Raw genomic sequence first — 27,756 nt, 5'->3', positions numbered from 1 at the left:
CGGAACTTTTTTTTTTATTATTGTTGGGACAAACTAGAAAATTGAAAAAAAAGCCCCTCAGGGTATGAACAGGGCTACAGTTCAGACCATGCAGTTTCATGTACAGAACTCTCAAATGGAATAAAGGAGTCAGGATTAAAAGTTATAAAAATAGACCATTTACAAAAACATATCTACAAAGACAGTTCAGTGGTAGTAATGTGGGTAATTTTTCCAATTATCATTTTCAAAAGACTCTTTCCAAAAACAAATGTACAATCCAAAAACGACAAAAAAAGGCATTTCACAGTTTGAAGACGAGAGCATATTACTATGCAGTCTTTGGGACGGAAACTGTCGCTACACAGTAGTTTCATGTTTCCACAAGCCGGTTTTTATACTGGCTGCATTCTCTGAGTTAATTAAAGGCACAGTTTGTCCATTTTCTTTCAGTGTGCCACCGTTCTGAGTGACGAGGTTGAGCCCGTATGACTTAGGCTGGGTTTCTAGTTCTGTGCTGCTGGGCTGCTTTATGGGACCAGAGTCTTTACTGGAGCTTGATGCTACAGCTGCAGCCTCCTGCTCAGCCTCCACAGTCACCACTGTCCCATTACCTAGAGTGCTTCCGCCTCCCTTGTCTGCATAGCGAGAGCGCCGTGGTAGGCTTGCGCTGTCGCTGCTGTCCTGCTGTAGCTGGCTCTGATGCCGCTCTCTGTAGGCCATGTAGGCGGCCCGTCGGCTGTTGCGTGCTGCTATGTCATAATGGTGGTGCCGCCTGTGGGGGGCGCCCTGAACGCTGCCATCCACACTAGTGGGCACGTCGTAGGCATACTCTCGCAGCACTGTTAACCGGCTCGCCCGGTGTGCTCGTGCTCTGTTTTTGTGATGCCTGCCTGTGTGTCCGTTAGTAGCAGCTGTGGGATTGTTAATGTTGTTCATCGGGCGGAACTGCACCTCAACTGGTGCCACATGCATTTTAATTTCATTGTCTACCGAATGCTCAGTCAGGCTGTTGTCCAAAACAGCGGCACCGTTGGCCGTCACTGGTGCCGAGACAGACTTACACTGAGCTGCCTCTGCGTGCAGATTGGTCAGCTTGCTGCCGTGGGCAGAGTTACGCATGCTCGGGGCGCTCTTATTTGTGTAAGAAGAGTCTGCACTGCTGTGACCACACTTTGTAGACTCCCCATCTGCCTTGTTAGCAGATCCTGCTGTGGATGTCATTGCCACGCCTGGCTGAGGCAGGAGGACATCCTCCTGTGCGGTGTAGGCTCGTCTCCCAGAGCAACATGCCTGTGACCAATATCGCCTCATATCCTGCCTGTTGACACAGTGATGTGCCAGTATGAACGCCCCCAGTGCCAGCGCAGCCACGCCAAACAGGCAGGTGAAAGCTAAGTCAAAAGGGTGGTCCTGTGACACCGCCATGGCTCCAAACACCCAGAGGGCTACATACAAACCTAACACCCCTGCCGCGCCCATCAGCTGAGCAGCGAAGGTGTGCTCGTTCTCCAGGGCTGACAGGGGCACAGTGTGAGGAGCAGACACAATGGAGGATGCTGCCTCGTGTGGCTGGAGCTGGAGAGTGAGGGGGTGGCAGTGACTGCCAGGACCATCTGGTCCAGCCTCGCTGTTGGCTGAAGCCAGATGCTGCTGCTCTTCTGTCGGCTCCTTAAGCTCGTATCGGCGCTCAGGGTGCCGACGCAACTGGAGCAGGATGCTGAGGAAGTACATGCAGTCCACGAAGATGATGAATCCCACTGGGCCATAAAAAGCTCCGATACTGGGCTCCCATGCCATCCAGCAACTAGAGAGAGAACAGACAGACGAGCCAATCAGACAAATTCTTCCATCTCATGCAAGATACGAGTATTTTACAGTCACATCAGTATAATCTACCAGCAATAACTTACAATTCTATTGCAACTCCAAGCAGGAAAATTCAGCTCATTAAAAGAATACTTCATCTTTTCATCTTAATCTGTCATCGTCACTATTTTCTTCACAAACTCAAATGACTCTCTGGAAAACTTTGGTGTCTGACTTTTACAATAACTGTCCCGTTACATTTAATAACACAGGCTGGATTCGTCTTGCTTGCAAGAAATTAATTAAACTCCAAAGACTTCAGACAGATACGGGTCCAGATTTCTCAATTAGTCAGCCACAATGCAATAGAAACAGCTGCTGCGTGCAAAGAGAGGGAGGGTGGGGGAGGGCGGGGGGTATGGAGAGCTCGCTGTAAACTGGCAGCAGTTGATTGTTGCTTGGATGCACATACCATTAATAGGACTCCATAATCAGAGCTTCAGGGAATAAACTTTCCTTACTCGCATATAAATATACATTATTTACCAAAGCAGTGCAGTCAGGCCAGTCAATAACAAGCCAATTCCTCCCGAAGACAGAGTGTAAAAGATGAAGCCTCGGATGTGTCCTTATTAAATACTGCTTTCCAGATAAAGTGACGCAGCATTTTTTCATAAGCACACACTGAGGTATAGGAACTCTAATAGTTTTCTATACAGGGACTACTTACTATGGCGCATTGGTCCGGCTGCCGTAGTTTTTGATGTTGGCTGCCGCAGTGATGCCACACACAATGATGGGTATCCCTCCGCCAATTAAGTAGAACCTTATGGAGAGAGAACACACAAATATAGTTCTGCTTTAGTCTTTGCGAGTTGTGTCAGTGTGCATGAACTGGACACTGAAGTTCAATGAAGTATCAGGCCTCTACACTGACACCATGTGGTAATCTCTGCAATACACACACACACACTTACAAACAAAGAAAGTCAAGTGACATACACCAACTAATATCTAAAAATCTAAATTATTATTATTGTTTGTATTGCATATAATATTTTGCAGAAATATGCTCCCATTTTTCAGTTTTTATTGACATTACAAACACTGGTATAGATTTAAATCGTACTTCCATGCTCCAAACTGATGGAGCTGCAATTATTAAACGATTAGTTGCCAACTATTAAATTAATTGCCAGCAATTGTGAAAATTGAGGGGGTTTTTGAAGAAGAAAAATGCACATTCTTTGATTCCAGCTTCTAAAATGTGAACTGCCTGGTCTTCTATGAGAGTAAACTGATTATCTTTAGGTTATGGACTGTTATTGACAAATCAAGTCACAGTGATCATCATTTTTCACAATTTTCCAACATTTCATGGACCAAACTAATCAGTTAATTGAGAAAATAATCGTTAGTTGCAGCCCCACAAACAGCAACAGTACGATGATAGGAAAACAAAGATGCCCAGATTACATTCTAAGGTTGTGTTCGAGCTGCAGTGTCATACCTCAGCATAGGTCGTGGTGGCGGTGGCGGCTCATCCAGCTCTTCATAGCGTTTGGCTTTGCGTGTCACCTGCTTGTAAATGTTGCGTGCTGTCACACCCACCCACAGAGCTGTGGCCAGAGTTGAGTAGTGCAGCAAAATGCCCACCTAGAAGAGATTGCACATTCGTCAACACCAAAAAGAAATCCGGTCGATCTCCTACATCAGAATGACTGACATTGATAAAAGTAAAAGTGATGTAATGCACTTCATGATGATCCTTAACCGTTTTTATATGGAGCATGTCATCATCACCAGCCCAAGATGAATAATCATCTTGTGAAATATACAGGTGTTTGATGCCAGAGGGGCATAAATAAATAAATAGGTTATATACCAACATTTCATACAGGTGCAATGCTTTGTGCAGTGAAAAATGATTAAGTTATAGGTCTCAACTCAACACACCATGAACAGAGTTGTAGGATTGCCTCAAGCCATCTTTTTTTGTGTCTTTACTGTGTTTCCACAAGTTTTAGGAGCAGAGTAAACTTATCCAAAGGCAACTTTTTCAACCTTGTTTTTCTCCTTGAAAACATCCAAAGCACTTGTTCAATTTTGACTGTTGACTATTAAGCTTTAGGGCGTGAGGAGGTGTGTGTGTGTGGGGGGGGGGGGTGGATGGGGGAAGCATTCACAGCAGGAGGGTTGGAGGTGTGCGGTGGTGTATACTCACTGCTTGGCAGACACTTGCATGGCGCGTCTGATTGATGCCACCGACAAAGACCCCGCAGGTGAGGGAGATGTGGAAGCAGAGGTTGACCAACATGTGCCAACACTTACGGCTGACACGGACAGTCCTGAAGTGAGGACCGCATCACAGCGTTAGCAAACATACAATAAACTGTTATGCAGTGTAGTGTGAATATGAGGACTGAGGAGGTAGATACAATCAAAAGAAGAAGACATAAATAAATGCAAAAAAGAAAAAAAAAAACCTCATACCTGTGATGGTAGATGTAGCTGACAATAATAGTGAACAGGCAGAGTAGGAGTATGATAGTGGTGGCATAGATAACTGGATGCAGTGGCTGGATACTGGGAGAGAAATATTCCACACTGCTGAGGTCCTGCAAAGGAAATGGGAAAACAAATCCACAGTTTAAGTAATTAAGTGTCATTATATGTCACAACCCATGAATGATAATGCTCATAGACAGAGCTACAATGATTAGTTGATTCATCAACATAATTAATCTTAATTGACTTCCTTAATCAATTCATCGCTTTGAGTCATTTTTTATGAATACATTTTAGAATTCTCTGGTTCCAGCTTCTCACATTTAATAAATAATATTGGGTTGTGGGCAAAATAAGACATCTGAGGACGTTGCTTTGGGAAACATCGAACCCTTTTTACAATTTTCTCACATTTCATATCCCAAGCAACTAATCATTACTTCCACTACTACTACAACTACAATGTGCCAGATGCAAAGCCCTCTGCACAGTTTAGCAGTATTTAACTTTCCTGGTTTAGTGTGTTTTATAGACCTTTTGGAGACACAGCTATACTCCCTAATTACCCCTAGGAGGCCAAAAGGCTAGTCATAAATTACTGAAAGAAGTGCTTTATAAGAAAAACAAATATAATGAATGATATGGGATTATAATTAACAGTTATGCCATGGACTATCCCATCCTAACTGCTGCTGATCACTAGAAAAACATCACCTCACTAACAGCCAATCATTTCTATACCATGCAATAAACACGATCATAAAGAAGAATAACTCAACTACAGTTCCTACCATTAGCAGGCCGTAGTTGCCCAGAGAGTTGCAGGATATGGTGGTGAAGTTGTCGTGATGGCCCAGGATGCGGCAGCCGTCGCTCTGCCATCCTCCGTGTCCTCCCGCCAGGCTGAAGTTCCAGCAGGCGGACACGGCGTCCGAGCCGCGGGCAAACCGCCTCAGGGTGATGTTAACAGGGGTCCGCAGTACACGCAGGGACATGCCGTCTGATAACACAGACACATGTTAGAGAATATATAAGCTTCCTGTTGTAATTGAGATGAATGGTTATTTCATTTTTCTTGTGCTGTCTCATATTTAACACATTTGTAGAACATTCAGACTCACCTATCATGGCCATGATAACAGGGGTGGCCACACTCCTCCTCTTCCCTCCATCAGCGAGTTGGGAGGAGTTGCCGGTGGAGGGGAAAAACTTGCCGTTGCGGAAGCCCAGTAGGTGGAGCTTGTAGACTGTGTCGTCTACCTGCCCGGCAAGTGCAGATTGAGTGAAGATAGACTGAGGAAGCTGCAGGGACGCCTCCACTATGGTGCTCTACAAGGATAAAAGACAACAAAGTAAGAATCTAACTACGATAGATTTTTAAAGTACATATCTAAGTATTAATTAATTATTTTTGAGAACGATGAATCAACCTTAACTATGTGCCTACAAGATGCAATCAGAACAAAACACACCACACTCCCAAAAGACACTGCCAACAAAATGTAATTATCCCTGCTAGGAGCTGACCTTGTGAAGGATGCTGGAGAGGGAGCTGGTGGTGTTGCATTTGAAGGTGAGCTGGCGGTCCTGGCGGGGGTCGGGGCTGGGCCTCTGGAACAACATGCAGGTCATGCCGTTCCAGTCGTTGGCCCTGACGGCGTGGGCCTCCAGTGCAATGTTGGGGGAAGTCTGAGAGGACATGGGGAACAGTCAAATTTGAGCAAGTGACGCGCAAATTAGAGCAATGTGACACAATGTTGTTAACGGGAACTAACCAGGGAGAAGGCCTGTGCCGTGGCCAGACGGTAGACGGCAATCTTCTGGAGGCAGGCGATGATGCGGGAGCAGGCCATGGCCTCGCGCTGAGCCATCCACAGCACCCTCTCATCCGCCAGCATCAAGTTACTGGCCATGCTTACCATCACTTCACCCAGCTAAGAATCAAGATAAATAGAAATAAATGAATACAGAAAAATACAGATGACAAATTCAGTAGCATTGACTCAGAGGGGAAAAAAAGGCTAACCCAGCATCATAATTATCACTTCTGTCATCCACAAACATCCACTTATTATATTTACTAGCAGCTCAACAGCTCATAATCTTAATTACTGGAGTGAATACATAAGTATGACTTACAGCATAAAATATGAATGTGCTCACCCAGCATCTTGTTTGTATAACTCAGCACTAAACAGATGCTGGAAGGAGATGCTTGACATGACTCTTGTTGTAGCTAAGTGACTGACTCAAGTATGCTGTCATCATATTAAACTTTGATATGTTTTAAAAGTCTAAATCCTTGCCTACATCACTTACAACATGTCAGGTGCTCCGTCACTTTAAAGAACTTTTTTTTTTCTTTTGTCAGGCCTACAGCTGTGCTCAAAGTCATGACAAGACATCCTTCCTCATTAAACAAAGTGACAACAAACAGCTGTTGAGCATTAATCTATTTGTCCTTGAATGAGGTGATGTGCCAAATGCATGCCTCACATTCTGCTCTGAAGTTAAGCTTGTATAAAACATACCTACCTCTGACATTAAAGGTTACACAGGTTACTTTCATTCATATTCACACAGTGCTTTGCTTGATGCTGGGGAAGGAAATGTGGACACAAATACTTACTTCTTTAAACTTCTCAACAAACTTGCCAAACTTCTCAATCATCTCAGCCACAAAGATAATGTCCATCTTGTCTGAGAAGTTGGCGGCGTCGATTGTGTACACCAAGAGTCGACGAGCCCGGGCCACCACATTGCTCTCATTTAGAGGCATCTAGGAGAAAGATACGGGGAGAAAATGAGGGTTGAAGTGCAGCTGAGGACACAAGCTTCTCTCATCAAAGTAGGGCAAAGACAGTGTACTGATGTAACTGATGTAAATTGTGACTGCACAGGGGAAGAGAATGAATAAACACAAGCCGCGCCAACAGACACGCACCTGGTTGATGACATAGAGAAACCTAGTGACATCTTTTTGGAACTGGCAGCGGGAGTAATCCTCCTCCGCCCACAGTCCCTCGCGATCACAGAAGCGCCACGCCCGCTGCTCTTCACCGGAGCTGCCTGAGTAGGTGCCCGCGCTTGTCGGCAGTCTGTTGCAAGGGAGGTACGCTCTGATCCCTGCCAGGGTCCGCGGCCACCTGGAAAGCAGCCAAATAAATCACGGTCCAGCTGTTTCCGATCCTGATTAGCTGACATGTGCAGTGTCCTTATTTCCTCCTTACTTTGTGTCATGTGGAGCTACGACGTGTATAACAAGCAGAAGCATCATCCTGTTCAACACTGTGATACTGTTTGGTAGTGCATGTGTTTAACCACAAGGTGGCAGCGCATGCTCAACAAAAGAACTACACCATCACAGCCAGAAAACACTTAATTCTCATCTAATAATGAAAATATTGGTTCATACTTATGTAATATATTACATTTCTGAGCACAAATCTCTATTTAGCTTGTATAGTATGCAAATCACATGGTCTGAAATATTTTAGGAGTTAAATCCACTGTTTACCATTTATAAATAAACACACAATACTATTTGCTGATGTAATTGGTTTTCTAAATTGCACAGTGCACCACTTTTGGGTAGAAGGATAAGATGACTATAGAGATCATTGGGTGAAATGTGTCATTGGTTTAATCTGACATCAATTTTACATTTATAGATAATGGAAATCTGCATTCCACCAGCATGAAGTGAGCAGCTGTGTCTGGTTATGCGTGCGCACTAACCTGAATTCTCCCTTGTTGTTTGAGACGCGTTCGGGAACGCAGTACTTGGCCGAACTCTCCAACACCACGATGTGAACCATCCTGGTATTGTTGCCCCTGCTTGTGCTGACCAGACACTCCCAGTCCCCGGTAAAACCAGGCTGGATGTTTGAGATAGTCAACGCGCTGATGGAAAGAAAACACGACAAAAGGAAATGTTTTTATCATGTTCTCCTGTCAGATTAAACTCTGCATAAGCTGTAAGAAAGATGGATGTACATGGTAATACCTTGCAATCAGGGAGCAGTTCTGCACCATATGTTTCTCAATAAATATGCCTTGGGTGGCGTCGGACTTGACCATGCGACCGTTCTGGTACCACAGCACCTGCATGTCCTCGGCTACAAAGGAGGCCTGACACTGGAAGGGCAGGCTGTCCCCCTGAAAGACGACCTGGCGGTGGGATGGAGTGAGCTTGAAGGAGGGCAGCTCGAGCGGTGCATCTAGATGAACAAGACAGAAATGAATGCTTTGAAACAGGAGAGTCAGATAATCCCAGTATAATAAATGTTACCTGGTATTTATCACAAATCATTTTCAATATTTACTGAGGACAGTTTTATCTTTTTATTTCACTCTCAGCAGTTTTTGGACACACAAAGAATCTAAAAACAGTGCCTTAAATTCAGGCTACTTAACTGCTATTTGTCATTCGTGTCAGGCCACTGGCTCCTGCTAGATCTGTACCATGCATTTCATAATCCCCCCACAGTGATGAGTGCCAAACTGATAAGACATGAGCAAGTACAAACAAAGGCAGCGCTGGCCCGGGCAGCCCTTCTCTTATAACCCATGTCATTGCACAAGCCCCTGCTACCCAAACACCGGCCTCGCTGATACCAAAACACAGAAATTAAAGAGACAGTGTGCCCTTTTGACTGCACAATCTGCTCTGCGTGACTTATTTTAACCTTTCAAAATGTCTGTGACTGGACAAATGACACATCGGATCGTGTCACAGAGATGATGAATGATTCAGTTTTAAAGTGTTAGAAGTGCTGCTGCTCTGAGAATGATATGCAAAGTCGCTTGTGTTACAGCTTCTGAGATTTCAGGGTGATACATTTGTGCTGAGTCAAATCAGTGTACAAATATACTCTACACTGTTTTTTGCAGGGTTTTTTTCCTTCTATTGTTTAGGTGTGTGTGTCCTTACCACAGGTGAGGAGCTCTGGTCTGATGGAGGTAATGAGTTGGCCCTGGAGGGACTGTGGATAAGAGCACTTTGTGTTTTTGACCGCAATGTTCCTTTCTTTGATCCAACGCAGCAGCCACAGAAGGTTGCAGTCACACAGCAGAAAAGGTGTCTGGAAGTCCCTAGAGACGTATAGAAACACACACACACAAACACAGAATGGAGGCTTAAGGGATGGGTCATAAGCAAATATTTAACTGGAGTGACAAACAGGTGTTTCTCTGATGGGAAAAAAATGTAACTTTGCTGTCATAATTTACTTCTGCTCGCCTGTGATTTCAGCGCTCAGCGAAAATGCTGACTCGTCATTATACTTACAGTGACTTCAGAGACACCAGACTGTCAAAGGTCCCCTGAGCCAATGAAGAGAACATGTTCCCTGAAAGGTTTCTGGAAAGATGTCAAAAATAAGAATGATTATTTCTCCAAGTATACTATAAAGTTATGAATATACTGAGGCCAATTTCATCACACAATATAAAAATAGTATTAACTTACAGTTTGATCAGACTGGTAAGTCCCTTGAAAATGTCTACATTGAGGCAGCCGATGCTGTTGTTGGACAGGTCTCTGTAGTGAACACAGAAAAAGAGGTTTGGCTTATTTCTTCCATATTTCAGACATAATGTAAGATGACAGTTACAGTTGGTCTAAAAGTCCAATAATTAGCCAGCTGAATTAGGGCTGGGAATGTTTTACAGCAAGGAAAGCTATAAAAAAAATCTTATTGCCTCATGAGAAAAAGGGATAAATGGGAAAATATTTAAGATGCAAGAGATTAACAGAAAGAAAGAAAAAAAAAGGACAAGTTTACCAGAGGCAAGTTGAGGCAAAGAGCCCAAAAACATTCAGCTGACAGCTTTACAACTTTCAAGGTGATTTTAGATAATGTCTGTGTGGGCCTCTGAGGGGGAACCTACACATCAAAAGGCAGAGGAACACACTGGGAGGTGATTAATCGCATGTGATTAATGTCAAACACGTCAGAAGTGTGTGTTTCTCTCCTCTGGATGTGACCTGACATGATGTCTCTGGCAAACATCAGATGGAAGTGTCTGAGACTCCTGACGCCTTTCAGGAGGAATTGCAGACGGCTTCACGGTCTAACTGATCCAGCGTCTGTGAATTACAGCCAGTGTGCAAACATTTAGAAATGGCTGCAAAGAGTAGATTCTAGATCAACTACACTCACCTATCTGATAATATACATTTGCCACAGACTAGATTTAACTTAATTCTACCGAGTTAAACCTTAGTATTGAGAAAGTTGTCCTTTCTCCAAGGCCAAGAATGACAAAAACTAACCAATAAGCAAACAAAAAAAAGTTAAATCAAGCTCCACTGACTAAATAGATTTGATAAGTTATCAAATAAGGTTACTATCCGACAATCAAAATAAGCGTGATAACAGAATACATTTAAATTCCCAGAAAGATAACATTTTGAAGCAACCAGTCATAGTGACTGAGGTTCAAAGTCAAAGCACCTTGACAACAGCTTCAACACATGTTCCTCTGTGTATTATCCAATCATTGCAAGCTGCCAAGTCAAGAAAATAGAGCAGGGAAGAAAAAGGCAGATCATTACTTCAACCTGCCAGATTCAACTATATCCTGAGGTGCTCGAGAAACGCGAGTGATACCTGGAAAATGGCTGTCAGGCATATGCTAACATCCAAGCATTTATGTAATTATTGGTGTTGGTCCTTAAGGTACCAGCTGGGGAATTTTACTGTGTGAGGTTATTAGTTCCACTTGGTAGAGAAGAAGAAAAAAAAAAAGGAGCCTTTTCGCAGGCTTGTCAATTTGTGCGAGCGTTTGTGTGTCAGGGGAAGGATAACACAGTAGAAATGAGGAGGAGGAGGAGGGGGGGGGGGCTTCCCTCACCACTTTCATCTCACTTTATCGCCTGGATTCAAATGCTCAACTTACAGTAATAGAAGAAGAGATAGAAGAGTTCAGACAAGATAATGAATGCTGCTATTACTTCAATTAACTTTATCACAAGGGCTCTGTGCTAACATGTAACAATTTATTACAAACAAAGCAAATAATAAATCCACATATCACTGATTCCCTCTTCTACAGCTATCTACCCATTACTGACTGAACTCTCAACTGCTCTTCCTCATGGGCACGGTGGACTAGTATTCATTACCAAAGACGCATCTCCAACGCACCATTCAGCCACAGGCTAATTGTAGCAAATTAGCAGCACCGGTGACTGTTTCAGTGTGGCAGGGTCAGTTGCTGCGAACGATATGAGGAGTGGAGGCAAAAATAGCCCGATGTGATTAGGCTCCAGCAGGGAGCATTCAGCTGTCGGTGGAATGCGGAGTGAAGGGGTTTCAGGCAAGAGGGACCCATACGGTGCACGTGTTGTACAGTGTCAGAGAAAGGATGTTTGCATGCTGTAAGTGGGAAGGATTTCTGGAGTGTGACCCATACTAGGAGTTAGGATTTCTCAACCTTTTCTGCTTCTGTTTGTGACCATTCTTTAATCTAGTGTGCGCCGTTTGGGAACCCTAACGTGATCAATACGACATATGGAAGTGTAAATATGTTGGCTTAAGAGGTTTTTGCAAGGAAATTAACTTACTGATCCAACTTCCTCTTAACTGTGTTGACGCAAAAGCAGTTAGTTAATTCATCAGTAAAACTAATGTCTGACGTGTTGAACCCTTTTTTTTTTAATCCAAACCTGTGCAGCTGTCTTTTTTAAATGTCCCTGTCAACGCTCTGTGACAAGACACATAAGATAAATCGGCCCTCCAAATGGCACATCTTGAAGTGAGAAGAAATCTAATTAGGTAATACTGAGGTGGTGGTGGTGGTGGGAGTTTGACGCACAGATGGGGGGAAATTAAAGCCTGGTTAGAAGGGAGTCAAAGAAGGACAAAAGAGGAAGGTGGTAGATTCTGTGCCCAAATGAATGCTGTATATCATCACAGAATAAAGGTATTTTTGTGGATTCCTCCCTGCCAATTAACTCCACTCCCACTTCCCTAAAACTCAAGGAGAAAAAAAAAAAGTAGGGGTGGATGTGCAGCTGCAGATGCCAAACCTTGATGTAGGGCTTCTGTGTTTACATTCCCAGGGTCCAGCGCTGCCTCATCGTCTCCTAAACTCTTCTTCTTTTCTGAGCCCCCTCCTTTTTACAGTCGAGCGAGCGTCTACCAAACTTTGAAATTAACTCAGATGAATGGTGGGGGCCAATTAAAGTTTGTTACCCTCGGGCGAAACCGAACTGTACTCTGGAACATGTGCGGTTGCAGATCGCTCCACGATAAGAGAAGCTTTTTTCCTGACTATCTCGCGCTGGCGGTAAAAGGCGTTAATATGCAGGAGACATATAGGCAGGCATGAGTCCATCTGAGTGTGGCATGAATATGCAACGCGCAGGAGGGGGAAATGAGGCAGGGTGTGAGCCAAGGAGCTGACTGCCTTCCTGTCTCGCTCTTATTGCTGTGCAGCAGCAGCCAAGCTCAAGTTTGTGTTGGCAGCGGGTGGGTACTGTCGGATGATTCCAATTCATGCTGTGTTCTTGCTCTCACACTCATACTCAAAGAGAAACACACGACTATACACTGACGTACACAGTTTTTGACCGCAGACACACACCTACACACACACACACACACACACACAGACACACACACCACATATCCCAGATGCATTCATAACTAGATACATTCTCTGCACATCAAAATGATCCTCACGTGACATTCATAGACACCACACACACAGATGTTTTTATATCCCCGCTCTCGCCCTCATTTTTGTGAGTGTGTGAAAGTATAGAAGGCCTCACGCTGTCTGCAGTGGTCTCTGGCACAGGGCCAGACAAAACAAGGCAGTAGGAATAGACTACTGCTTGACCATACTCCCTCATGGACACTGGATACACACTGGAACACGGCACAGCACATTGCAAATATAGATAAAAACAACAGCTGCTGTAAATACAATATACGCCACGAGAGTCACCACAGGAAGCTCTCAAATAGTCCAGGATTCTATTAAATATAGAACTTGCACATCCCAAACACAACACTGACTGTAAAAGGAATGTATTTTACAAAACACAACAGTTTTAAAATACATTTAAAATTTAAAATACAAAAAGAAAAAAGGCTTGAGGCACATTTCAAACGCAAAATCACAAATTTCACTCATAAAAGTCATCAAGAACTATTCTATTATGATAAATAATTAGAGCAAGCGTTCCAAACTGTCTTGCCATTAACAAAAAAATATTAAAGTAAAAAAAACAGTTGAGTGAAAGGGAAGGGTAAATGTACACAGACACCTGCAGAAACAGTAAAGAAACAGTGAGGCTGCAGAATCTTGACCATTACTTACAGTCTTTTAAGCGACGGCAATCCAAGGAACGCTCCCGGTTCAATACGACTGATCATGTTACTCCGCAGGTCCCTGTAAAAAAAAATTAAAAATTAGGTCAAGAGCAATTCATACAACAATGTAACTAAATGTAATAGAATGTAGAGGACAAGATTTTTGCTTTGCACTGGATGGCAAATTAGACCCCCCCACCCCCCCCACCCCCTTACTTAAAATGTATTTCTGCTGACCTGAGCAACTCCTAATTAGCAGGTAAAACTTATAAAGATATGCAGATATAAGTTTCATTACTGTGCACACACTGGACCTTTAATATTCCAGCTATAATACCTAGAAATTAGGTTTATAACTGGGGGGAAAAAAACTGGGCTACAGTACCATGTTTTAACATTAGTGTCATGGCAAGTGAAAGTGTCAAAGAAGGTCAAAGCTAGGGCCACACTATAGGTCTTCCTCAGGGTCATCCACCCTAATGAAGACGGCAGGCTGAAATATGTTGGTCTAATAATAGGCCAAAACTTCTATATACTACAGGCGTTGTTAGAGCTTCAACCTTTTTAGACCTTTTTCCCCTTCTCCATGCACCTTTTAAATAGGTGCTTCTAAATAAAAGTGACAAGTAAGAACTTGCATTACCATCTATGTAACCTAATGATACACAATCACAGACACCTGTAATAATAATTATAATGAGGTTTTATTATACATAGCGCATGTATTTATTTTTTTATGAACACTCTGAGGAACACTCATACCTCAACCAGCCTTTCCCACCCATCATTATAAGACAACTGCTGTCATGACAACCTGATTCTTAAAGGGTTTTTTTAAGGGTCAGGTAAGTCCCCCTCCCCACCCAGCACCACCTTCAGAATTCCCTCCCTTGATGTTCAAAGGCTTGCGGTCACAGAATTCCTGCAGAGCTCACCTGTGCTGGCACTACCTAGTCACTCATTACAGCGGAGGTTCAGGAGGCTTTTAGTCACCACCTGAACCCACACAAAGGGCCTCTGGGTAACTTTGCCTGTTTGATGTCGAGGAGCTGTCATCTAAAAAGGTGGGTAGGTGGCCACAGATAAGTCACAGACAAGAAAATCTATTGCTCGTTAAAGCTTTTGATGTGAGCTACAAGAACTGGCTACCCCGCGAAGGAAGTGTTGAGAGAAAAATGAGATGGCAGGACAAACACCCTGATAGCCAGTTGGAGCCAGCTTTCAAAGCGCGTATTGGGCAAAAAAATGGTGGAGTCTGCTAATTTGCTTGTTGCTGAAGATAATCCACTTTCATGTAAACTCTGTTTGGAGCTGTCACAGGTCACAGAAAGCAGGACACAAACACCCATCGGCCCACGTCTCCTGACTCCACACTCCACGTCCAGAATGCGACTGGCTGGTGAGTAAAGCGGTTTGACTCACAGCTCACATGTGCGAGCCACAAAATTTGCAGAAGGAAAAACAATGCCACTAGGAATACTGACGATTTGCTGACATATTGTCCAGTCCGACCGATTTATGTTCTCACATGAACTGGTCGAAGGTTTTTAATTATGAGTCTAAGACTGAAGGCATGCAAGGCGTTGTGTTCCTTTCAGGCTTCACTTTCTCTCCTAGCTTAGCTGAACGGCTTCAGAAACCTTGTTTAAAGCATCATCAGTCGTGATACTTAATGATGTCTGCAGTTTATCTTCACAGTTCAAATATCCGTCGCTCATAAACCTGCAAAATTGCAACAGCGCGAGCAACCGCTACCAGGTTCTAATATTGCAATACTCTTGGATAAAATATGGAGAGTCGAGAACCAGCCCATGCTTAACCATCCATGACTGCACTTCAGATTCCAGAGACCGCTGACCACACATGACCTGGCAACTTTTAAATCTATTTGCAGCAAAGAAATGCCAGGCTTTTCTCGCCATACTTAAATCGAAATGGATGGCTGAATGTTTGCAAGTTGTTTTCCAGAGCTCTTCTTCTTCAACCGGGGGCCCAAACTGAAGAGTGGACTGCTGACACTTTATCGTGGGCACAAAGGCAGGTTTCCAAAGTTTCCAAAGACACATGTAACACACATTTTAGATTTAAAGAACTCCACATCTTTTTCTGGTGTTGAATAACTCTCCAGTTGAAAACAATGATGGATGGCCTCTTTAATAGGTAATAATGCCTTCAGGACCCATAAAAAGATGTCCCACTCAATTGTAATCAATGTAAAATGTATCTTAAAACAAGACTATGCTCCTAAGTAGCAGCACTATCAATTTCCCTTTAATCTCCAAAGATTCTCAAGTTAAAATAATGCCAACTTAATCCTTTAAGACATTATATAGAAGCCTGACATCAAGCATCTCTCCTGGTGTTTATTTCTTATTTTATCATTGGGATAAAACCTGATAAGAACTAAGACGATCATTTGGATACACCTTCGCATTTCCTTCAATGGGAAAGTGTGTCCAAACCTTTGACTGGTACTTTACGTCAGTTGCACAGCATTATCTGATTAAAGTTTGTTTGGTAACTATGGTGACTACAAACCATTCCAAGTAAAGTTGTAGTGAAAAAAAACAAACAAACATTGAGCGAGAGGGTGTATTTTATAGGTTAAGAATTCTTTTAATTTGTGAAAAGACTGTGTTCAAAAAGACTGTCTTCAAAAAGAAATAAAATTACAGGCTGGCTTTAATCTCACAAAAGCAAATTTGAGCTTTGTCAGCAGTTTGTTGTTTATAAGAGATATGACTCCTTTCACACCTTTTGGAAAAGTAAAGCAGTGTGGCAATTTCCATTCCAGCCTAACTTTATATTGATCATTAACTCTCTTACATACTTCTTCTATACGTAATGTGCCATTCTTGAATAGACAACAATTGATTCTTTAGAAAAACACTTAACACTGGAGCTGTTATTCCTTCCTCTGTTTCCCACAATAAGCATTCCTCCACAGCCAGCGGATTTAGTGAGGAATTAGCATGTGACGGTCGCCTAGCTTGGCTCGTATTTCTATGAGCTGAGTGATAATGGGGATTCTGTGTGGCTTATATCCAAGCAGAGGGACACCTTTGGCCCCCCAACGAAACACAGCGGTCTCCACAGTTACTTTGCAATTTCACGCGGGGTGCCGGATAGGCGTAATCGATTCTCTACTCCCCCTCTTCCCCCTCTCTCTCTCTCTCTCTCTCTGGCACTCCCAAGCCAGCTGCTGTCTCAGTGTTCACGACTGGATGTAGACAGTCCAAATGAGGGAGTGTTTCTTTGTGGAGTGGGGGGGGGGGGGGGTAGGGGCGTGAAGACGGGAGGAAAGAGCGGTGAAAGGCAAGATGGAGAGCCTTAGTGCATTCAAAAAGACTCATGCTGGAGTTTTTTTTTCTCCCTCTTATAGAGTTTGAGGAGAAAGGAAGGGGAGTGTGATGGAAGGTGGGAGGGGTGGTGTATATAGGAACATTTTGGAGAGGGAGAGGCCTCAGTGTGCCAAGTGTATGTATGTGAGAGAGTGTGTGTGTGTGTGTGTGTGTGTGAATTGTATTGCTGACACCTCTGGCCTTGGCTTGGCCTCATTACAATGACAAAGCAAGCGAGCCATCCTTGCTTCACTGGTTGAGGGTGGACAGGAGTGGGGTGGGGCCTTTGAAGGCACAATGGGAGCTGCTTTCGGAGGTAAACTTGCCTGTGGATTGATGCAGAGTTTACAACCGAGTCGGCCGGCCACTCGCAGACAAAAGCACACAAGTGCCTTAAAGGCTTTCTTGGTGTAGACAGATCAAAGCTTTCTTTTTCTTTCCCTCTTTTTAACACATTCAGCACAGAGTCTCCTGTTTATCCTCTAGGCTTGAGCTTTTAAAAAAAAAAAAAAAGACTAACATCTGACCCAATTCAAGAGCCCACAGGGAAAACGCTTGCAAATCCATAAACAATCTAAAAGAACATGAACATCTTATTAATATGGGAGTCGAGTCAAAGAAAGGCTTGCGGTGCAATTTTACGCAACTTAAAAACAACAAACTATAACCACAAGATGAGTAGGAGACAAAGCAGAATTATAGTTAAATACTGTTTTTGTCAAGCAAGTTTTTTAAAAAAATGCTTTGTGCCAAAATTGGAAAGACTGAATCAACACTCTTTACAAGAATATGCGTCTTTTAATATAACCCAGAAAAACAGGATGTCGGGAAAGAAGACTCAAATCAACAAACCATAATCTGTGCTATCAAACAATTGGGGACATAAACTTGGCCATTATTTATGAACTCACACCACAAAGCAAAATGTGGCCAATACAATATGGCCTTATAGATTTCTGGTCCTTTCAGCCAGACAGGAGAAGAATAACATGAGAAACATGCCCTTAGAATTCCATATCAATGCAGACATGTGTTATTGTAGCCTTGGGTAAAAGCAAGGCCATTAATGGTCTGGTTATTTTATCTGCATGAAGCCATTCCAGGGTGATAAATCACCCATGGCCCATATGTGTGGGCGCAGAGCCATTTTCTTGAAATCTCTGTGGGAAGGAAACACGGGCGATGGCATTCCTATCTCTGAAGTCAGACTCACGACGCACGAGCGACATCTCTCTGTCGTTCAACAAATCAGAGGACATACGCGGATACACCAATAAATGTCTTCACCAATCATTTTTAAGTCTTTTCCATCTTCGCCATAGTTTCCCTCATTAGGTTCTCCCACAGAATAATAGACACAGCCTGTGTTAAATACTACTATTACTCTATCATGTGGGCGGTAAAGAAGTTGCCAATCTGACTCCTTTTTGAAGAAAGCCGGCCCCATCTCCAGAATACTCAGCTGTATGTTGAGTATGTCACCAGGCAGACAACAACCAACCCTGGGGGCTACACCTATAATTAGCCTTTTCTAGTGCCATCTCCGGTCCTCCATCATGGACTGATATTCTTAACTGGGGCAGAGTGCTGTTGCGGATGCCTTCTCATTTTCTATGACCTGGATGTTCCACTGGCGTGAAGCCAACGTGTGTTGTACAAACCTCACTACGCCACAAGCCAAAGCTTCACTAGAGGAGTGATTGATAACTCCTGCTAATGCGCTGGTACTGTAGATCTTACATGAAGCACAGCAAAGCTGACGTGAAGCGCAGAACCACCATTAAAGAAAAATCCACTGGCAAGGATGAAAATAGCTTTGTAAGACACTGATAACTACTTTTTTAAAGCCAGCATTATCTCCTCGAGTTGTACATGAATCTTAATCCAATCATATATTTAAACTGACAAGCAAAGTTCAAATCCATTCAAAACAGTAACAGAGACAAGAGTTGACTGTGAACATTGTTACATTACTATCATGAGCAGAAATAAATAAAAACTTACAATTTTTCCAATGTAGACAATCCAAAAAAGGATCCATTTCTGAGTTCTTGAATCTTGTTGTTGTTTAAAATTCTGTGGAGGGAAAAACAAAGTAATAACATTAATGCAAAGCAAGAGAAAAGAACTGAAAGTGCAGCACATTTTCAGTAATCTTGACATATTAATACATGCTTCAAAACACTAACTCCTGTATGTAATTCTATATGTACTCCTTAGCATAGCGTTGGCATCTGAGCGGCTTCTGTCAAATCCTCACACTGATGCGGACCTTAATTTCATGTTTGGCAGTGTCAACAATTTTTATATAGAAAAACAACCACAACGCTCATAGCATCAGCGAGGAATGTGTGTTAATTAAATTGGTAAAGCGTGTTCAAAAAGAACGGAGCGCCCTTTTTTTTCCGACGGGCAGAATGGTGCCACACTGCTACTTGTTGACACATAACAATATTAAAGTCTCAGTCTTTGTCCTCTAGCCACACTTAGCTCCCGGTCACAGAATGTACCCTGACTGCAGGGAGGAGATCAGACGGAAAACAAGTTGAACTTAAGCCGAGCGTTTCCTTTCATGTTAAATTGGCAGCATCTCTCGAGTCAGGTAGCCAAATGAGATAAGGAAAGATGTTTCTGTGAAGGCTTCTTTTGACTATAATAGATATGAATAGGTGTATCATAATGTGATCTGTAGTGGAGCAGCGTCACGACTCATTGTGGATACACACACACACACACACATACACATAACCGCCACATTAACTAAAAGCTTATGTAACAATTAGAACATCCTTTAAGGTCATTAAATGTAGCCGTAAAGTGGGATCAAATTAAAACAGGAAATGCTTATTTGCTGAGCATATTAAACCAAAGCAAACCTTTAATTAGTCTAGATCCAAAAAAAAAAGTGCTAAGTACTTTTAACGATGAGTGATATAAACCACTAACATCGGATTAAATGCAATGCCATATGACCCGAAATAACCTGAACCTGAAATGGGTTTTCTTTAGTTACCCCCCTTTAATGTAACTCTTGATTACCTAATAAACCTGATTTTATTATCCAGTTTATTATCTAAAGTTGCACAGCTCCACTTTCTATCCCCCTGACAAGTTCCCCTCTTTTCCATCCAACTCCTCCCAAAAGGGTCTTTCAGAGCTTGCCTCCCAGCAGAAAAAACCCCCCCCGGAGCAGCAACTCGCAGTAAGCATATGTTTCTGGCCCGGCAGGGAGGGGATGTGGTGGGTGACATGCTAGTGGCACCCGCAACCCGGGGGCCAGATTGGAGTCATTATGGGGTGTTGAGAGGGGTTGTTTTATTACAGGGTTGGACAGCGGAGGCTCATTGGAGATTTGCTGCTTGGCTCCCTGCCTCTCAGGGGCGAGTGCTCACACACAAACAGTTCCTGTGTTTCACCATCTGCAGGCTTCTGAATGCTGAAAGGGCAGATGTTAAAGCGCAACGACGGTCGGGGCTGCAAATTCTATCACTGCCCGTGCACACATGACGATCTGATGATATAGACAGAGATGCCTAGCTTAAAGAACACTTTACAATTCAATGGCGCTGCAGTGAATGCCAGTTTGGGGAAGCTCAAAATGCAGAAATTAAGGGAGCATCTTCTTTCAGCTGGATGCCAAATATCAGTATTTGTCATATGTAATACAGCTCTGATGATCACCCTTTTTATATGGCATCATAAGCCAATTTCCAAAGGAGCAACGGCTTAATCATGTAACACAGTGACAAGAAAGTTTAACACATTATGATAACATTAGAAAAGAAATCGAGTGGCACCGACATTGACCGGGGGTTCAATAGAAGAAGTTATTTGAGGTTATATATATAGCGATGACAGCCCTTTTCATCTTCACACAGAAATTGTATAATTAGGTTTACAGAGTAGATTATGAATTCAACACAACACGTCTTGGGAATCATTCAAGTGTAGCCGCGTAAATACACATTTCGAGCCTCGTGACTCTACGGGTCGTCAAAATAAATCGGTGAAAGAAAGTTCTCCTGAGAGTCATGAGCCCTTTTTTTTTTCTTGCCCTCTTTTCCATCTCTCTCTTTCTCTCTCTCTCTCTCTCTCTCTCTCTCTCTCTCTTCTTTGCATGCTTACCCTCCTTCGCAAAAGCCCTGTCCCTCCCACCCACCCTCCCTCCCTCCCGCTTCCCTCATGACAGGAGTGTGACCTCGGCATGTTGGAAACTGCTTTGGCTGCAAAACCGAGTCTTCTTTACACCACCGGCGTTGGTGAGAGAGACCAAACACTGCCAGTTGAGATATGGAAAATATGCAGTATCAGTCAAAGGTTTGGACACACCTTCCCAAGTGAGTCCAAACCTTTGACTGCTACCACATATATGTGAGTAGAATATGATGTGTGCTATAGTTGTGACATCCTGTTGGGTAACTGCACAAATTCCTATGTATGTCTACAGAGGTTTTGGGGTATATCCACGAGTAGACAGGCTTTATTTGCATCCATCAAAGCCTCCAATCTGTATGGAGATCACAGACATTTAACAGTGAGTGTCCCCACCACCCTCAGGACGTCTGTAGCAAGATGGTCTGCTTCCTTACTGTCTATCTGTCTCTGGCCTGAGGTCTATGGAATTTCTTTGGGCTGGGCCTCAAACGACGGCCGAGTGGAGTCTCCCTTATCTTGATGCATAGATAAGACCCGCTTGAGCTAGAGCCAGGAACAAGCTGCAGGGGGATCCTACCAAATCTCACATCCTGTCCCCTGATACTAATGCTATAAATCTCGGCGACATTTATGGAAAGCCATTGCTTGAAACCAGAATTTCTACTCTGAGTCACAGAGAAGCATATAAAAATGCATTGGCCTACATTTTGTCTTGCCTTCAGCGTCGAGTAAATCTGACACTCTTGAAGGCTTCTTTTTCACTTAGGAAAATACACCTTGGAGAGTATACGCTTCTAGCTGTAGGCACAACATTAACCAGAGGTGAGCTAAGAATGGCTAGCCGCTACACAAGCCCCTCACAGGCACATAGCGTTTTAAGGACAAAGCCAACTGCTTCTCTCTCAACACTTTCTTCATGCTCAGTGGGCTTTTAGACAAAGAACTCCCTCCAGCGCAGAGCTGCAACTCTTTAAGGAGTGTTCGAATAAGTTTCAGGCTGCAGTTGAGCTCATAAAACCCGTCTAGAGTCACTTACTCTGAATATACTGAATGGAAAAACGGACCTCAGCTCAGGTGGAAAAGGGAACTGATCCAATGGCTGACGTGCTGCGGCTTGCCAAGGTAGTTCTTGTGGTTATCCAGCGCTTTCTTGTTCCACCATTCATCAGCGGTATGAAGATTTCTCTTTTTTATTTGGGTTTGTTTCGAGGAGAATGAGCACCAAAAGGGTAGAAAAGGAGGTTTTGTTCTACATGAGATACACTGGGTTATTATCTAGTCATGTAAAATGAATGTGTTTTGTGTTGAGGATATCTGAAAAGAGCATCAGTCAAACTAGCTCTCTTTACCCCTTCATTCTTAGTCAAAGCCCTTGTAATACTCTCTTTAAGTATCCAACAGACCACCTTATAGCTCTCCGGCTGAATGCGAAAATGATCCACCATGCAACACCAGGATAAAAGCAGATGAGCAGTAAATGAATAGAGACGAGAAGACAACATTGCACAGACTTAGCTCATGTCTGCGCACTAAACTGAACTGCTCGTCTGGGATTAACTGAGGCTTGGGGCGACCTGGCAAAGTCAAAGCTCAACAGGCCTGTGAAATGACAGGCTGAGAACTAACTAAACGCGCAGCTGTCAGTGTCTCGCCTTTGAGATTTTCATCTCTTCTGTAAACACCTCTGAACTGCTCGGAAAGAAGACTGGAGCATTCCTTTAGACCGATAGCTTGTCTGTCTGGAAAGCAACAAAAAAACAACATCATCTTGCAGGCACCTGTGTTCTAGTTCAACAAGCATTTGAATGGCTCCCGGCGTGACACAGTAGCTTTGTAATGTTATGGATTACAAACAAATGAGATGAGTGACACAGCATTCCAAAGTGATGCGTCTTGACTTCAGCATCATCTCAACATTTTGAAGATGTGAAATCAAAACTACGACACAATTCTGACCTGAGGGAAGCCAAGTTTCGAGGAAACCAGATGCGAACGTAACCCTAACTCCCAGTTTGCTCTGCTGTGAAACACAACAGTTTACAGCACTCCGATGTGTCATCAAACGCGGCCAGCTTTTCCTGCAGCGAGGGAGGAAATCCCTGCTTTTCTTCCTGTCATTAATCCTGCACTGCTCCGTGGAAGCCAAAACCAGGTGCGCTTATTTGAACTGTCCAACCCAGGTGCTCCTGTGAACAGATCCTGATTACACTAAACAAGCCCTGTGTAGAGAAATATGAGCCGGGTGAGTACAGCAAGCTTAGATGCAGTCAGTTCCTGCCTGCACAGGTATGTAGGCCTCAAACAGGTACACAGAAATGAAAGCTCATGTGCACACACATGCATGCTATTCACACAAACCTTAATTATCCTCGCGTGTCAGGCAAAGGTTAAATTCCAGCCCTCGTATTTTAGCCAGATCCTACACTGACGTGGGAGGACAGGCCAGCTGTAAACACATTTGTGTCATTTCCTCTCGGATTACTTAGGCATGCGGTATTATTTGGAGCGCACAAACGCCGGGAATGCATCACTCTTTTCTCTCTACAGGGAGGCATTCAGAGCTGAATCGCGCAGAATATCTCCATGCATTCAACGTCAAGGTAAACTAAAACCACCAGCTCTTACCCAAGTCTGGTGAAATGATAGGTGCTAGACTGCTCATGTACAGGCACGGTTGAAAATAAAAAAGACAAGCTAAGAAGAGATCTGGTTGTTCTGCCCATATTTGTGGTAAGTATTCTGGCGTGGAGTCAAAGCAATTATCCCAGTGGTTCAATAAGTGCAGCACAGCCTGAAGACTTGCTCAGAAAATTCTTAATGTGTGCTTGTGGATTTCTTCTCTTTTTTTTTTTTGTTCTCTGAAAAGCCTGGATTAAAAGTGTGCACATATTAGAATCCAGACCCCTGAAGAGGAAAACAGGAAATCTTAAGTACAAAAGGAGGAGGGATAAGTATGATGAATGGGATTGTTCTGTAATCAGAACTAACTCATACTGCCCAGTTCATCTGGTGGAGGACAGATCTGTTGTTGTTTCTTATTTTTCTTACAATGGATGAAAACAAATGTCCACAAATACAGAAAGTGCAGACTGGATGGAATCCCCTGAGAATTGCACAGCTTGGCATTCGTCCTCCCTAATTACATCTTTCTTGTTCTGTGGAGGCCATCCTCTGTATTTGCAGCGCTTTTCAAGCCCAATGCTAAAAATCACGAGGAACCTGGCTCAGCCTCCGATCCATCACTGTCACAGCGAGATGACAGACTCCCGGCTCGCTGAAGACACACAGATACAACGAACAGCAGGACTGGAAGAGAGCCCAGCAGCCACTTCACTGTGACTTTAGAACAGTTCATAACTAAAATGAATTGGCATACTTTGAATTCTATAAATATCTGAGAGGACACTGGTGTGATTATAGACCACAGGGAGTTGTGGGGATTTTAATTTTTTTTTAAGGTGCCACATTTTAGGATTTGTACGTGTTTTATGAGTTTAAGCCTTTGTTTTTATTTTTTTTATACAACATATCGTACTTGTCATTAGCAGTGACTGATTTCAGCACCATGTGTTGGTGATAAGCAGTCAGTTATCAAATATAAGCCAACACAGGTAAGTGTTGGAGCTCATGTGGAAGTTCCTTATGATGCAAATCTATGGCTCCATGACACTTTAGTAAAGTAAGTGAGTAAAACTTGCAATATCTCTCCTGAGGTACAACGTTAACTTTTTTTTTTTAAACACAGAAAGGGTTTTTATTAGCCACGTTAACTTGTTCACATGTGTGGATTTGAATTAAAGGAACATTGAGTCTTAAAGAGCAGCATATCTTGGGTCATATCTACTTTACTGACCAAGTTGAATGGTTACCATGTGTTTGACCAACCTCAGCTTCACCACACTGGCCTAATTTGAGCTTTTTGGCTCCAAAAACTCACAAAATGAGTGTGAACGCAACCCAAAATCCAAGCTTAACAACGTTCCCTTAGATAATTGCTATCACAGACATTGTGGTCATGTTTTTCTACAGTTTGCAGCAATACAATCAAAGCAGGTTGGCAGGTTCGCATTTCAACAAATTCTCTCGCCGGTACATTTTCCAAAAATTGCATCTGCATTTCTACACTAACCCTAAGACTAGAAATACTTCTTATTTAGGGATAACACTACTCAAGCATGTTTCATATCTCTGTAAATGTACTTCCACACTGTCCTGAAATGATGACAAACCAATATGGCTGCATGAGTGGTACTAGTATGTAGATATTAATGTTTTAATCTATTTGACTCACATATAAATTACTTTGGAGCAAAAACACAGAAAAAGCTCTTCTAGTTCCTACAGTACCAGCAAACTCTCCCCCTTTCCTTTCCTTCCCTGGAGTCTATTATTTTCTTTCTGGTCCTGCACCCTGCCCTGGTATTCTCATATTTCCCCCCATCGCTCACCACTACCACAAAGCACAAGTGCTCTGGACGCACAACTCTGGATTTCTTTTTGCTAGTTTTTGTTCACGTCATTTGTTCTGTCCTGTCAAGCACTATGTGGTAAACCGACATCCAGACTGCTCTTTTATTGAATCTGGTATGACTTAAAAATCACGTAACCCTAATAATACAAAGGCTTTGACAATTAAAAAAAAAATCTAATGGCTTCAATCTATGTGCAGGTTTAGAAGAGAAATACACTTGTGCACAATCGTGGTTGTGTTTCATCCTTTCTGAAGGTAAATAGCCACATAAACACAAACAAATGCATCACTAAAACTGATACCTGCTGCTTCTGAGATAAGAAAAGAACATTATCGCTTGATCTTTGGTGATTATTTAGCAAGCAAAACAAGTAAAATCCTTGTCCTCTTAAAAACACAAGAGGGGGTAATATATTAGGCTCACTGAGGTGTATTGTCAATCTGAAAACACTCCACATTAAAGTGTGTATTTCAGGGCCAGGTTTGCTTTAACACAGTCCTAGATTTGGGCTATTAAAATACCTTAGAGATGTGGTAAGACAAGTGAATAGCTCTTGCGTGTGAGCCCTGACTGACTAGCCAAAACATCTTCCTGTGTGTGAATCACTACACTTCCAGGCAGCCAAGCGGTTACTGTTACACAGGGTTTACATTTACACCATTACAGTATGCAGCTGTGGAAGGGTGATGTATAGCTGACAAGCAGAAGACAGAAGTATAGCTTAAGTCAAGTCTCATGCCATATATATCTTGTGTAACAGGAACAGGATACAACCTGATTAGGAGTTTTCCTCTTTATTATGAATATAGACTATGTGTAGAAACTGATGACACAGTTTTAGAAGGATTAACTATTTTAAATAACTGTGAGGAACTTGCAATGCAGAGAATAGGAGGTGTGCTATCTTCACTTAGAGATGTAAAAAAAAAAAAAAGTGATAAAACTTCCAAGATCCCAAGTTAAGTGTAAAAACTGCATGAGTGGTGCAATCACTATATAATGCATGTCCTGTATGTATACTCACAGTGTGACTGTTCTGTTGGGGAAGGAGTCCGGCGGTAACACCTGATGGAGCTCCATGTTGCTGCACACCACTTTCCTGTCGGTAGGCTGGCTCTTGCCAGAGCTTTTCGAGCGTTCATCATATGATTTGCAATCAGATGATACCGCAGAGCCTCCGCCGCCAACGAGCAGCAAAATCACAAACAACTGCAACAACAGATCCACCCTCATTTTTCACGCACGGCTAGAAAAACCTCTGCAGCATTGTCCAAAGAGAAATTAAAAGAAAAAAACGCCAGACTGGCTGTTGATACGGAGTCGCTTTTGTTATAAAAAGGTCACCTGGAAGCCGGGCCCTGTTAAAGAGAAAAATGAGACATTTGCCAGTATTTTGTTTGGCTCAAGTGAGGCTTCCTCCTCCATTTCTCACAAGGCTTTCCCCTCGCTCGGCGGTATTCAGTCCGACTGTCCTTCTTTGTTTGCCCCAACGACTCATTTATAATTCCCTTTCCATGCTGGCGCGGTGTTCATTTCCTCCAACTCAGCTAATCCCCGAAATGTTCAAAAAAAAAGCTGCGTACGCTAGCCGGTTACTAAATAACTTATCCAGTTGTTGAGAGGTTTTCTTTGTTGGACGTAGCGTGGGTCCGAGTCAGAGTGGCTTTCCCACGGGAGGCGGCTGCAGTCATCCCGGGTTCCCCTCACTAACTTCAGCAACTCTCGCTTGACTTTTCCTCGGAAGACTGAAGTGAACCCAACCACAGGGAGAGACGTTTCCCTTCTCTTTCCTTCCCAAGACACAAATTACTCGGAAGAAAAAAAAAAAGCACACACAGACACACAAAAAGAGCAACAAACGCAACAACAGCCCCTTCTCAGCTCAAAGTGCGTTGTAAATCTTCAAAAAACTAAACGAATAACGAGACAACACTTGACAAAAAGTATCCAAAGTAGTTGTTTTGTGTCTTTTGGGTCTCCTGTGTCTTCTTTGTAAAGTATTCAAAGTAAGTTCCATTGAGAAGTCCCAGCTCTTCCCATCGTCCTGCCCCGTGCTCCATACTCTCGTCAAGTTCCATAAAATGTAAACTACTTCCGGTTCGCATTTCATCCAAAATAAAAGATCACTCCTAAACAAATGCATTTCTGCTCGCCCACAGTCTGTAT

The 27,756-nt window shown here is 43.0% G+C and overlaps 1 protein-coding gene across 2 annotated transcripts; it reads right to left on the bottom strand.

Moving 5' to 3' along the window:
* adgra3 (adhesion G protein-coupled receptor A3) lies at window positions 1–27,614 on the bottom strand. 2 transcript variants are annotated; one of them, XM_053343429.1, is made up of 19 exons: window positions 26,615–27,614; window positions 18,968–19,039; window positions 13,630–13,701; window positions 9,767–9,838; window positions 9,587–9,658; window positions 9,230–9,390; window positions 8,303–8,516; window positions 8,035–8,199; window positions 7,241–7,442; window positions 6,926–7,075; window positions 6,072–6,230; window positions 5,824–5,985; window positions 5,418–5,625; window positions 5,088–5,296; window positions 4,282–4,406; window positions 4,013–4,136; window positions 3,299–3,444; window positions 2,519–2,614; window positions 1–1,786 (listed from the first exon to the last, which is right to left on the bottom strand). In XM_053343429.1, the coding sequence occupies exons 1-19, from the start codon at window positions 26,821–26,823 to the stop codon at window positions 340–342; spliced, it is 4,065 nt and encodes a 1,354-aa protein (XP_053199404.1). In that variant the 5' UTR covers window positions 26,824–27,614; the 3' UTR covers window positions 1–339. The 2 variants fall into 2 exon arrangements, with proteins under 2 accessions (XP_053199404.1, XP_053199405.1); XM_053343430.1 differs by lacking the exons at window positions 9,230–9,390; window positions 9,587–9,658; window positions 9,767–9,838; ... (1 more) ...; window positions 18,968–19,039; window positions 26,615–27,614 and adding an exon at window positions 8,713–8,755.
* Window positions 27,615–27,756: the final 142 nt, after the last annotated feature.

The sequence above is a fragment of the Scomber japonicus genome, chromosome 22, assembly GCF_027409825.1.
Source record: "Scomber japonicus isolate fScoJap1 chromosome 22, fScoJap1.pri, whole genome shotgun sequence".
NCBI classification, from domain to species: Eukaryota; Metazoa; Chordata; class Actinopteri; order Scombriformes; family Scombridae; genus Scomber; species Scomber japonicus.
Note: the sequence above shows the minus strand (reverse complement) of the source record. Positions and strands in the feature narration are given on the sequence as shown.

Coding starts and splice junctions, on each gene's coding strand:
- adgra3 (XM_053343429.1), bottom strand. CDS start 26,823: ATGAGGGTGGATCTGTTGTTGCAGTTGTTTGTGATTTTGCTGCTCGTT. Junction 19,040..26,614: donor CCCAACAGAACAGTCACACT/GTGAGTATACAT, acceptor TTCCCTCCACAG/AATTTTAAACAACAACAAGA. Junction 9,391..9,586: donor CTGGTGTCTCTGAAGTCACT/GTAAGTATAATG, acceptor ATACGTCTCTAG/GGACTTCCAGACACCTTTTC.